This window comes from Calidris pugnax, unplaced genomic scaffold (genome assembly GCF_001431845.1).
Source record: "Calidris pugnax isolate Ruff unplaced genomic scaffold, ASM143184v1 scaffold8, whole genome shotgun sequence".
In the NCBI taxonomy this organism is placed as follows: domain Eukaryota; kingdom Metazoa; phylum Chordata; class Aves; order Charadriiformes; family Scolopacidae; genus Calidris; species Calidris pugnax.
The window spans coordinates 13,236,792-13,249,595 of record NW_015090830.1 but is presented as its reverse complement, the minus strand read 5'-3'; the positions used below and the strand labels follow the sequence as shown (position 1 = coordinate 13,249,595).

The 12,804-nt window shown below is 40.2% G+C and overlaps 1 protein-coding gene across 2 annotated transcripts in view; it reads right to left on the bottom strand.

Moving 5' to 3' along the window:
• Window positions 1-12,804, bottom strand: part of PHLPP1 (PH domain and leucine rich repeat protein phosphatase 1) — a 141,723-nt gene that overhangs the window by 60,207 nt on the left and 68,712 nt on the right. For both annotated transcript variants that reach the window (XM_014941018.1, XM_014941019.1), the window contains exons 2-3: window positions 4,828-5,024; window positions 2,710-2,835 (exon numbers count right to left, since the gene is read on the bottom strand). In XM_014941018.1, coding sequence (XP_014796504.1) covers window positions 2,710-2,835; window positions 4,828-5,024 — 323 coding nt within the window. The remainder of the gene's footprint in view (window positions 1-2,709; window positions 2,836-4,827; window positions 5,025-12,804) is intronic.

Below are 12,804 nucleotides of genomic sequence, written 5' to 3'. Positions count from 1 at the left end.
TTTGTCTCATTCTGGAACATCACTAAAAAGTCAACATTGCCAATATTCTGTGGGGAGAAAGACTGCAGAGCAAGCATTCTTTCCAAAGTCTCCTTTCAAGATTAAGCTTGTTCTTTAAAAGTTAAAACAACATCATCATCTAGCTCTTTTGAAGTATACAGGCATGATTTTTTTTTTTCATAGTCAAAAACTGAATTGAGCAATTTTAATGAAATATTTTACCAGGGATCTCCTCCTGCATTAAAATTTATAATTAAAGTGTTCATTGCACTTGTAAGTATTACAAATCTCAGTTTTCAGCTGCATATATCAGGAGCATGAAGGACTGCAGAAAAACTACCACTGAACAGTAAGCTGACACAAATGTCAGTTTCAAAGCAAATGCCATTAAAAAAATATCTGTATTTAAAATACTGTCTTAAATATTATTGCAAGTGCAAAGTACAATAATACACTGCTGCAACTGAAGAAGAATCTGTAAGCATCCTGTGACCTAGCCCATAACAAGCAACCAGAAGCTCCAAGTTAGAGCACCAGAACATCTGCCTTGCTAATTTTACTTGCCTTTAAACATACAATGCTTTATAAGGTATTTTCTTGGTTAGCAGGAATATTTCAAGTTCTTTGAACTTGAGTAGCTTCCAAACACCTGAGGCAGAGTATCTTATATAAATGTTGGGTATTTCTCCTACATGAGAACGCTAGCTTGCCTGAACTACAGAGCTGAAGATGAAACTTTCTCATTTATTTGTACATGTAAATCAGGGACGATGCACCCCACAATTAAGGACTGGGACACAAACAGCATCAGCTGGAGGAAATTTGGGTTCCTTCGCAGCATTACTAGTTTCTCTGTTTCTGTTCTTCAGAAACAGCGTTACCGCACAGTGCTTCCCACACAGCTGCCTCGCATACAATCATGCTTGTCTCTGTTTTTCAGTCTAAGAACAGAAAACCCAAACATTAAAAAAGCATCTCAAAGTGGCAAAGTACCATTTCAAAATCCACGAATTCAGAATGCTGAGTCTCAGGTTTTGGGGCTGGGGGTTGGAGAGTTGGGGAAAATGAAGCATCTTTTTTTCCTCAAAGCACGTTTTACCAACAAAAAGAATAGCATATCGATTTTCTTCAGTTCTGACAGTCTGAAAAGCCACTTTAAACTATGTATTTTCTTTCTACTCTTACATAAGAAAAATGGGAGGATATCATGAGCGCATGGGGATATGTTCTCATGCTGGCTATCGTCCCAATGCTGTTAGTCATTTGGTGAACCAGAGAGAAAGAGAGAAGCACAGCATGGCACAGAACAAGCTTATGCTGCCAGTAATTCAGAGGGGCTTTCTGGCCATTTATCTCCACTTCTGAAGTTCATTGTTTTCCACTGTTTTTCTCACTCATTAGATTTGCCTTTCATTTATCTGATGTCAAAGCCTCTGGAGATGAAAGGGCACTACTCTCCCAGAGAGAACCACAAAGCGGCAAGAACTCAAAAGCCTGACAGACCATGCCATACCATCTCATAAAATGTGTCTTGGGGATTTTTACCTTGAGGCTTAACAGACCTGAGCAGGGATGCCAGAACAGCGTCTTTAAAGAGAATTTTAAAACTTACTAGAAAAAAAAACCTAAAGGATGTTTTAAATGATGCATGTGTTGGGAGGTGCAACAGTTACTGCTCAAAGAAAGTTTGACATCATAATCAAACCTCTTATAAAAAAACCACAACGCAGGCTGTACCACTGGCAATATGCTGGATAATACATTACGGCAATCTAAAAAGACAGAACAGATCTAGTGTGTCATAAATATCTTTAAGTAGTACTACATAAAACTAAGTTACTTAACATAGTAAAGAGCATGAACAGACAGCCCTATCAAGTATAATGGACAGTTTAGGTCCAACTAGACAACCAAAGAGAGAGTGCTGACAGCACGGCAGAAGAACTTGCGTGTTAAAGATAAAAAAAAAATATCAGTGGTTTGAGATACATAAATTACTTAAGAGAGGATTTATCAAAAAAAAGGCTGAGATTAAGAGATAAGTAATTGCAAAAACAACCTTTCAACAACACAGAGTGGAACTGAAGGGTACAATGAAACAATGCTGGACCTAAAATCCCGTAATTGTTCTCTGAGTACAAAATTTGGTTTACGACAGATTTAGTTAGTATTTTTTTTTTTTTTTTTTACAGACATAAAATTATTGCTTATTAAAAAAAAATCAAACAGTTATAAAACTAAAGAGAGATTCAGCAACATTTCCAAGCAAGAAAAAAAATTCTTATTTCTAGCAATTTAATCTTTAGGATCTGTGTAAGGAACAAATTAAAAGAATCCAACACTATTTTAGGTTTTATTAATACTGAAACAAAGCTTTTTAAACTGAAATTGACGCTTATATTTGCCATCCTTTTTGTTCTAATCATCTCACTTCATCCATCCAGCTGGATCAAGATGAGAAAAGAAAGTCCAGCACAGCACTTTGCTTACACAACCGTGGCAGAAAGAAGTCTCAGTATAAATGCAGAAAAATTCACCTCCCTATTGCCTCTTACAAAGAGCGCTCAAATTTTTGTGCAACGCTAACAGCAGCAGCCACAGTTCATGCCAATGAAGCCAGAAGAGGGACTGTATCACTGCATGGAGAAGACAGAACTGGAGGAAAAGCTATAAACATCCCATTCAGGAAGGAATTAGCACTATTCTCACCTTTGATGCTTGTCGAAGCCATCGCAAATATTCAGTGAAGTTATCGAAACAAATGTAGTAGGTCTGGCTTTGAGGTCCAGAGGAGCTAAATGCTAAACAGTGCTGGTGCTTTTTCACTTCTTCCACCTACAATAGAGACACAAAACTGTTAGTGAACAAAATTCAAAAGCCTCTGTGCAGAACCCCTTTAGGGCAAAGCTAAAATGTGCCCAAGAGGAAGTCTTGAAGTAGACTTGAGCTAACCCTCTCAAGCGTTGAAGCTGGATCTTGGCTGTCAAATATTCATGAAATCTACACAAGCAATGAATACAGAAGAGGGAAGGAACAGGAGGAGGAAGGAACCAAAGGAGAAAAACAACAAGATCAACAATTTAAGAGAAACTGAGCACCATAAAAGGTTTCCCAGTGAAGTACATATAAGGCTGTCTCTATACAACCTAAAGAAGCACAATTTACACTCCTCGTTATTAAAAACAAGCTTAACAAAATGCTTCTCTTACAGCCCAATTAAATTCTTTGGCATTTCTCAATTTGCTAAAAAACACCCAGAATACATCATTCTGCTACCATACACGATAAGTCCCACACAACTTATGGTCTCAATGTCTCAGCACTGTATTCTGGAAAGCCTTTGCAAACCAGGAAGTGCAGCGTATTTATGGAGTCCAGGAAGGGTATTTTTTGAGCAATAATTTAAAAAACATTCAATTCTATGCCAAGCATCCACCTCCTAAGCTTTGTCAGCAGAAGCCCTCAGTACATTTTTCTCAATTTGGTTCTTTTAAAATTTTTTGTCAACTTACTGCTTAACGCAGGCTGCATGTTTTACATTACACGAGGCATTTCTGTGCAAAAACAACTTAGAAATTCCATGTTAAGTAATTTAAAAAAGGTACACAATCTCTTCCCTTTTTGTATTTAAAAAAAAAAAATCTTTTTCATCTCAAAGAGAAGGTCGACAGGGGCCTGAATCCTGTCTTCCCCAGTGTGCTAGAGCCACAAATCCAAGTCACTGTCAAGAGTTCACCCACTGCTGCTAAACGAGGAAGATGTCTGTACTTCAGTACCTCCAGGGAAGAGCTGAAGAATCATGTGAAGAATCATGAAAGGAGATAGGAAAAACAGCTCCTAGACAGGACTACTTTCCACATTGATAGTGTTGAATATTAATGAATCAACTTTAGCCTGCATATATAACATTATGAAGCTCTTAAGAATCAGACTTATCAGCATGCAAAGTAAAAGAGCATTATTTCAGGTGTAAATCATCCTCCAGTTAATGATTCTCTTCCCATTATCTTGGCTAATCAAGGCAGTGTTTGAAACACTATTTAGGCCAAAAAAACAATGTTGTAATCTTACTGTCTTCACTAAAGTGTCACAGAATCACAGCATGGTTGAGGTGGGAAGGGACCTCTGAAGGTTATCTGGTCCAACCCCCCTTACTCAAGCAGGGCCACCTACAGCTGTTTGACCAGGACTGCCTCCATACAGCTTTTGAGTGTCTCCAAGCAGGAAGACTCCACAACCTATCTGGGCAACCTGTGCCAGTGCTCAGCCATCCTCACAGTAAAAAAAAATAATAATAAGAATTCCCTTGTGTTTCAGATGCAATCATAGAAAAAAAGTCCACTTTCAGCTTTTCACAAGTAGCAACAAACATTTTTATTAGCTTGTTAGACCACTACTCATACAATGCTGAATACTTAAAAAAAACCAAACCAATGTTGAAAATAAACCCATGCCCTTATTGGTTAATTTTCAGATCCTAGAGCAACCAAGCACAGATAAAAAAGGATGAAGAGGCATGGTACAGATCATACACAATACAGGTGCATGTGTCCTTTGGCTGCACTATTGCACCTGCAAAACACTTAACACTGCACAAGAAAATGAAAATGAATGTGTTTCCCTTGCTTTTCTTTAGCATTTTAATCCAAATGTTGTAAATTGATAAATATTAATCTGATCATAATCAAAAGTCATTTATATTCTTTTATAACGCCATCTATGGAAACAAGTTTTTGGAGGGCTAGGAATTATTATAATTGAATGCAATCTTCTCTGCATAAAGAGATAGGGTTTAAGCAAGCAAATACATAAAATAAAATATCTTACTTTTCCACCAATTAAAGGGAGGACATGCATCTTTCCAGTCTGGCTTTCTTTTACTGATGAGACAATTAGGCATGTTCCACAAAGGATAGCTTGGCGTCTTGTCCATCTGTTGACTGGCAAATGTATTTTCCCTTTTCGAACATTGTACATTCCTGAGAGCTGAATCCGTTCGGAGCTGCCAATGCTGTGGGGCTTTCCTGAAATAGAAACAAAAGCATCCACTTAATCACAGAAAATCTTTACTTCTTGGACTCAAGTTGCCCTGAGACTATCGGCAAGTTTTCAACCTACAGACCAGAGCGCAACAAACGAAACAGCTTCAAAACCATGCAAGCAGGTAATTTATTATCAGTTTCAGCACAGGATTCTTGCATAGGTAGTAGTATATAACAGGGTGGTATCAGGGAGAGCAGATCATGATCTTGCAGTACCTTAAATAACCTGCAATAGTCACAGAAGTACCAGTTAATGGTACCAATCTTCTCTGTGGCGCATGGAAACCAAACGTTTCACACCGACTGCTTGGTAACTGCAAAAGGGGGTGAAGTACTGCATGCTGACCCGCTTCCATGTGTCTTCTGGGCATCCTTAAAGGTCACATTTTGAATAGTTTCAAGAGCTTCCCAAAGAATAGAGGTTCCTACTCTCACCAGCCCACCCTGTTCACTCCAAACCCCACAGCAGAGGTAGTACACTCAAGCCACAACATAAACAGATGCAACGTAGAAGAAACCCCTCAAAGACCCTGCTTGAGTAGAGCTTTAGAATAAGTGAAGTTCTTTTGTCTGTATTGCAATGAATTTGCTATTTATAATAATACAAGTTATTAGCAAGACTACCAATTAGACCAAATCTATTAAATAACTTTAAATGGCTCAGATTCTACTAATCTAATCTGTTAATAAGATTCAACTCTACAGAAACCATCATTAACACTCGCAACACAAAGACAAGCATCTCCTGTCTATGCTCTTACAGAGCCACGTTTAAGAGATAAATGGGAAGAAGCACAATTTGCTCATTCTAACCTGAAGCATTTATCCAAAACAAGTCACCCTACAAACCTGAAACATCCTAGCCCAGATCTGAGTCATTCAAATATACTAAGTCTTCTGCAAACACAGTAAAGAAGTAATCACATTCAAGTTGAAATTTCTGGAAGAATACCAGTGTTGGTGAAACTCTGGAAGGGAGCTCTCCTGGATAAATGAACCAAAGCCTACATTAATTCCTAGTAGCTTCCCTGTCATGATAAAGGAAAAAACGCTCATTTTCCCACACTAGTCTTTACCAAAACTCTTAAAAAATCAAGGAATTAATAACTAGTTAGAACTCCAGAGAAGCGGAGAGCTGATCCTGTCTTCTAACCCTGGTATTTCAGACCAGTGACAATTGAACTGCAGCAGTGGCGAGTGCTGCACACTGTTACTCCAACTTGCTATTACTCCTGCTTGTATGACAGCTCATTTGTCTCAATGAGTCTGTTCTTGCCTTCAAATTATCTATGGGAAGAGAGAAGACACCTACCACATGGCCTACTCACTGCCATTCTCTCACCCCCACCTACCCTGTGCCAATTCTTGCCCTTATCTTTAAAAGCAGCCTTCTTGAATCTTCCTGCTGGTTTAATGAGCCAAGACTTGGCACAGTTACCCTCAAGCCTTGCTCTGCTCTAATAAACACTAACATTTAGGCTACCGATGTCTGCCAGTTTGGATCTACAGGAACATCACTGTTGCTTGAAGCTAAAAGACTGAAACTTTAATGCCCACAGGGTATCAGCATCTAATACAAAAATAAGCGCCCCAAGAAAGCATTAATTTCACTGCCAACCAAATTCAAATCCAACAACAGAAGCTGCGGATAAATACTTTGCCCAACAGAATAAAGGGGAACAGGGGACATCCATTCTACGCAAAGCTACAGAAAGACTGACAGGGAATATAAGTAAGTAAAATAGAGCAACTCAGCCTTAAACATAAAAGCTGAATCAAACTTTACATTTGGAATATGAAAAATGTGGTTGCTAAAGTAAATGATAATTTACCTAACTTGTGCAGAATGATAGACTCCATGCCACAAAGCACTGATTAAAGTATTAACCACACACACAAACAAGAAAATCTCTGTAATGGAGTAAAAAAAGTGCCTGGTAAGTATTAGTAGTATGGTTGTATAAGGAATAGTTGTCAGGGGCGTGGGCAGTTTCACCTCAAAAATGATGTTTGACAGTCATCTTCCAGGGCCTGATTCCGGCTGTGTGCTAACTTCACTGGAAAAGCACAACCCACTGCTGATTGAAGCCCTTAGGACTGCAAAGCACAACCTCATTCCCTTGGGAAGCCAAGTTCATTTAACAACGTGCATTTTAATATAGCTGAATGCAACTTCACTCATACAGGAACAAAGGACATAATTCACACTTAATACGGGCAGACTTGTGTCCTGGAAAACATCAAATCCCAGAAGTTCTTCGGGATTATGGTGGATAACAAAGAGGATGAGCTCCCACCACAGTGCTGCAGCCAAGAGGCTTGGCAGGAAACATGACAGCATCAGGAGAAATAGAAAAGTAACATTACTCTGCCCAGGCCAGTGGGAAAATGACTACCACATCGGGTGCCCACACTTCACAAAGGATGCTGAAACATTTGTCTTCAGAAAAGTTACAGGAGAAAAAAGAAAAATAACCAGAAGCCTGAGAAACCCACTTCCTAAAACCAGACTCCCTTGGACTACATCCATGAAGTTAGGCACAGCTGGACCTCTAAAACTACCCAGAAGTCTCTAAAAGGCAGTTCTTCAAATTTCATATAAATTCACAGAGGTTGTAAGTCACACGTCACAGTAACAATTAGCATCATCAGTAAACGTTTACAAGAAAAGCTGGAACAGAGCCATCATTAGAAGTATTCATGCTAGGTATGAACTGTACTTTCTCTCGAACTTCAGATTTGATGGGAAAATTACCAGGGTAAGAAACTTCAATAATTCCTACTAATATTTAAAAAAGTAAAAACTAGCCCCTTCAAACTCTAAGGATTTCAGGTGCTTTTCCCAGCAAGTACCACCCCCTTCTACGTGAAACCTACGAGGTTCTTGATGAGAACATACAGAAATAAAATCCTGGGTCTATTTCATTAAAGCAAATGGTTTCTCTCTTCCTATTCTTGTCTACTTCACTACACAACCAACCATCTGGTTGGACCAGATGATCTTTCAAGGTCCCTTCCAACTTGGGCTCTTCCACAATTCTATGATTCTATAACTTGCAAACCCTGTATTTAATACTGGATCGCATGTTGTTGCCTGAGACGCAATCTGCTCACATACCATTCCATCTTCTTCCTGCTAAAGGGTCGTAATCATTGAAATTTGATAGTATCACAGTGTTCTATTATCATGCAAGCAGGGGAAAAAAAAAAAAAAAAGTCAAAAGCCGCTGGCTTATTTTGATTTTTAAGCAGAGGCTATTCAAGGACATACCAACTAGTTGTGGAACCAAATCCCTAAATCCACAGAAGTTTTACAGGTAACTGGGTGCAAAAGCCATTTGACAAGAAGTAGGCTTGCCCACTGAAAGATAAGCTTGGACAGACCGCAGCTTTAAAGAGCTCAGACATTTGCTGCCAGAAGAGTGTAAAGGCAGGCAAAGTTTAAGTGATAGCAAGCTCTGCCACAACAGAAGAAGACTGGGACTTGGAAACAGTGCAAAGTGATCCTAACACCGGCTGCTCCTCACTTCAGGGAGGACAGCAGCAGGTGACAGAGTCCCACACCACCCCACAGCGCAGCTCCTGCAAGGAGGTTCATCCCTGACACCTGGGGAGCAGAGGGCAAGGAGAGGGCTCTGAAGCGTACATGCCTTTTCTGTGGCCTGGAAAATAAGCAAATGACCTTTTTCTCCCTTTAGGCTAAGGAACAAAGACCACAAATTATGGCATAACTGTAGCATCACCACCAAAATCAGTCAGTTTTGAGGTAACCTGCCAGTGAAAGCACTGCTTTCAGTAAGAACATCAACAGTTCTGAAATTACCTTCCCCAATCTGTCTCGCAGACCTCCCATTCGTGATTCAGAAGACAGCACAAGATTCATATTCAGATTTTTCTTCAGTTTTAACTATCCCCAAGGGGAGCAGAGGAGTTTTCCCAGGGGCCTGTGATATTATACTGAAGCCGACAGTCATGCAGATAAATGGTAACAACGATCCTTTGTGACTTGAAACACAAATTTGAATCCGGCCAAAAACTTGTAAGATAATTATTGTTGTCTTGATCAGAGTGGATGCAAATATGCCTGAATATCTACAAGAGTCACATACCAGAAAATGTTTTTCAAATGCTAAGCCCAACCAGAGCAGTTTGAGTATTTTAGCAAGAAACCATAAAAAGATTGTTTTTCATTCCTGTCAAGACTCCAAGACTACAGCAACTCCTAAGCACCCCCACAACAGGACTTTTGTTCTGTGCAAGGCATTAGAGGAGATGCCTCAAGGAATTATGAGCAGACCACTCATTTGGCTATTTTGACATTCATGGTTGATTTCCTCTCAGTTTTAGTTTGTCCCAAGTCCTGGAGGAAAACTAGTGGTATTTCGAACAAGGAGAGAGAAAAGCAGGGAATTTTACTGAAACGGTGGGACTGTTGTTGGAAGCACAAACCATACTCTGCTTCATGGGAAGTATGGCTGGGACATGAATGATCTTTCCATGATATTAAAGAGCAAAGACCTCACCACGAGCAGCCCGAGGAAGCTCCGGGTCTGCAACATACTGACATCCCGCCTAGTGCAAAGACTTCAAACCTTATTAAATAAATACCCACAGCCACTTGCTTTGGATTCGGGAGTAAAGCTCTTTATCCTAGTGATGGAAGGCATATGGAATACATTACCATCAAAAGTTATAAAATACCAGCTCATTATGGGACATAAAAGTACTCGGGGAAAAAAAGCCTCTCTGCAGCTATATGGCTGATTAAGTTGCTAGTACTTATTATTCCCCCCTGTTTGAAAAGTACAGCCAGTAAAGTCTGCCTCTAAAGAACAATTTAAGGCATTACCAAAATAAGAGCACGGAAGAGTGTTGACATAAGAAACGCATTCACTTCTGTGCAGCGGGTCTTATTTTTATTACTAATATTGGTCTGATAGAATGAAAACTAAAAATTCTCCAAGACCTGCATGGTGTAGCCAGCCCGGCCAGCTGGAGAGCCTACCCGCCCTGAGCCATCTTGGGCATCCACCAGCAGTAAGAGCAGCTTAAGTTATTCCGTAGGAATAATGTCTTAAGTTTGAGGCTTTTCAGAAGTGACTGAATAATTCCCAGTGCCTAATTTAGGGATGTCCTTTTCCTGCTGCAGCTGGGCCAGCTACAGAGGTCGTCATCCTCATCTGCACACTGTTGGGCCCGTGGCCCGAGGCCAGCATTGCATCAACCCCACCGCATCAGCTGCTTGCTGTAAGCTGTCCCTAAGCCCTCTCAGACAAAACAGGCTGCTTTCATTTCTTGCGTCTCTTTTCGACTGAGAGGCCCCAGGGACAGCTCACGGTGAGTAGTTCAGCATGGAGAGCAGAGGAACGGCATGGAGGGGGGCAGAGCTGTAACACGGTGGCTGCTGCTGGAGAGGATATGTAATTAAACCCACCCACGGCTTTCAGCAAGCCGTTTCAGAAGTAAGATATTTCACACGCTAACACTCTGTGAACACCAAGTATGCATTGGAAACAAAAAACCCACCCCAAACCCAGCAGTCAGTTTTGAGGACTTTGGTCTGATTCCACTAAGGATAGCCGGACTACTTCTTAGTTGACCAAGTGAGGACAGCAGGGTGGGAGACAGCCTCCCCGTCCCTGGAGCACCGTCCCCACCATCCCTCTGAACTGAAATCAGGAACACTTCGCACACGCCTCGCTGGCAAACCTGCAAATGGAGGCTCAGCACTGGTCTTGCCTAAAGCTAAGTAAAAAGAGGCCTCAGTTCGCTTAAAACACTGAAAACCCTTGAGTGTCCTTGCCCACCCTTTGGGAAACCGTGCCACAAGAGCTGTTCCTGAACCCTTACTGCCAGATCATTCTGCACATTTCTACTTTTGCCCAAGCATTTTCATCAGATACAGATAAAGCTACTGCCTGCAACGTTTTTGAAGCTTCTCAGTCATTTAAGGCTGCTTCCCCTGGCATTCTTGTCAAACTAAGGACAGTGGTGATGACTTCAGGCAAGGCCCAGCGCAATGAGATGTATAAAAATAAAGCAGCAAGTTGGATTGAAGGAAAAAAAGGCAAAGGAAGAGGGCAGCAAAGGAAGCAGAAAAGCACAAGTAAAAACTCTGAAACTATTGTACTGCTCTCATTTTTATTTTAAACTTATGAAGAAAGCCTACTTATAGTTACATGCTTATTAGAAGTATTTTTCCTTGTAAAGGTTCACACTGTCATAATTCAGTAACAATGGCACACACTTAGCAGATTTTATATTTAACTAACACCAAGGACTCACCTCATAGTCTCTACCAGCAACCGAGGATGCTTTCGCAAAGGGAACATACTAAGTATATATTTTGCAAAATCTCACCTGGCAAACCATTCCGAAACAGCAGTTGAATTTTTGCACTCATAAAAATTCCTGTAAGATTTAACACAAAGCTGCCAATGGATTCTGTACTGTTTTGTGAAAGAAGGACTCAGTCACCATTATGTTGTTCTTATGGGCATGTAACTATTAGCATAGACTTTACTTGTTATACTCCTTGCTGCACTCTATTAATATGGGGGCTAGGGGAAGCTCTGAAGTACTTAAGCCTCTTTTAGGAATTAACAGTTCAAGCTCTACTACTTGAAGGCTGCTACCTTCTCCCCTGAGAAACAAAAGCAGACCACAAACGTTGGATTTTACTGAACTGTGTTAACTCATCTTTTTCTTTAAAGAAACTTTCATGAGACAAAACTGGCACAGTAGAAGACAGACAAGCCTTTAGTCTTTGTGAAACGTACTCCTGCTTTACAGGAAGATCACCCTTTAAGACAAGCATCACTTTATGATGTCATACAATAAAACATAGTTACTAGGTTTTATAGCAATAATCCTGCCTTCTACTTACATTAAATCCTAACTGGAAGAAAGGTTTGCATAAAATTTCATAATGCAGAAAACATCCCCTTTTTTTCCCCTACTGCGATAAGAGTTCAGTTTTGTTCACTTGATCATTCCCTGTATCTTGTTCTCACGAGACATAACCACCTCCATGCTGGAGCCCTAAAATCATGGTATCAACCCTTAAAAAGATACCGTAGGCAAAATTTAAGAAAAATGATTTTTAAAAGCATTTCTATCAAGTATTATATATTTATTGGTGGAAAATGGCTGCAATAGCTTTACTATCAAAAGTTAAATATCAACCTGCATAAGCCAAAAGCTTCTGAAGAAAGACCTAACAGTGATTCAGCAGAATTCATTTAAGAGTCATTCTTAAACAGCACGACTTAAATGCTAGGATCACTTAATAAAGGCAACAGGCTAAGGCAGAATATGTAGTGGTGAAGAGGATGCTACTTGCATTTAAAAGCATCAAGTACAGTGGAAGTTCATCTGGATTACTATGTAGAGGCAGCAAACCCAAAGCCTTGGAATCCAATTGTTCTGACTGTAAGAAGTGGATTTCACATCCAGCTGCTTCAATGTATTTTGACAGGTTTTTACAGTTGGAATATGGCATGTATAAGCAAAACCCTCAGAACACAACACCCTCTCTTCCCAACAAATTGAAAACTCACTTGTTATTAAACTCTTCATCCCATCTATCCCTACAGATGAAACAGGTCCTTCACATTCAAACTCTCAGCCCTACGCATGACCATCCACCTCACTTGTCTGCAGAAATCCAAGCAGATTACCTGCAGGCAGGTTTGTTTATTTCAGCAAAACAAAGAGGGTCTCAATGCGCCCTTGGTTCCTGACTTCTGCTTGCATTAGAAAT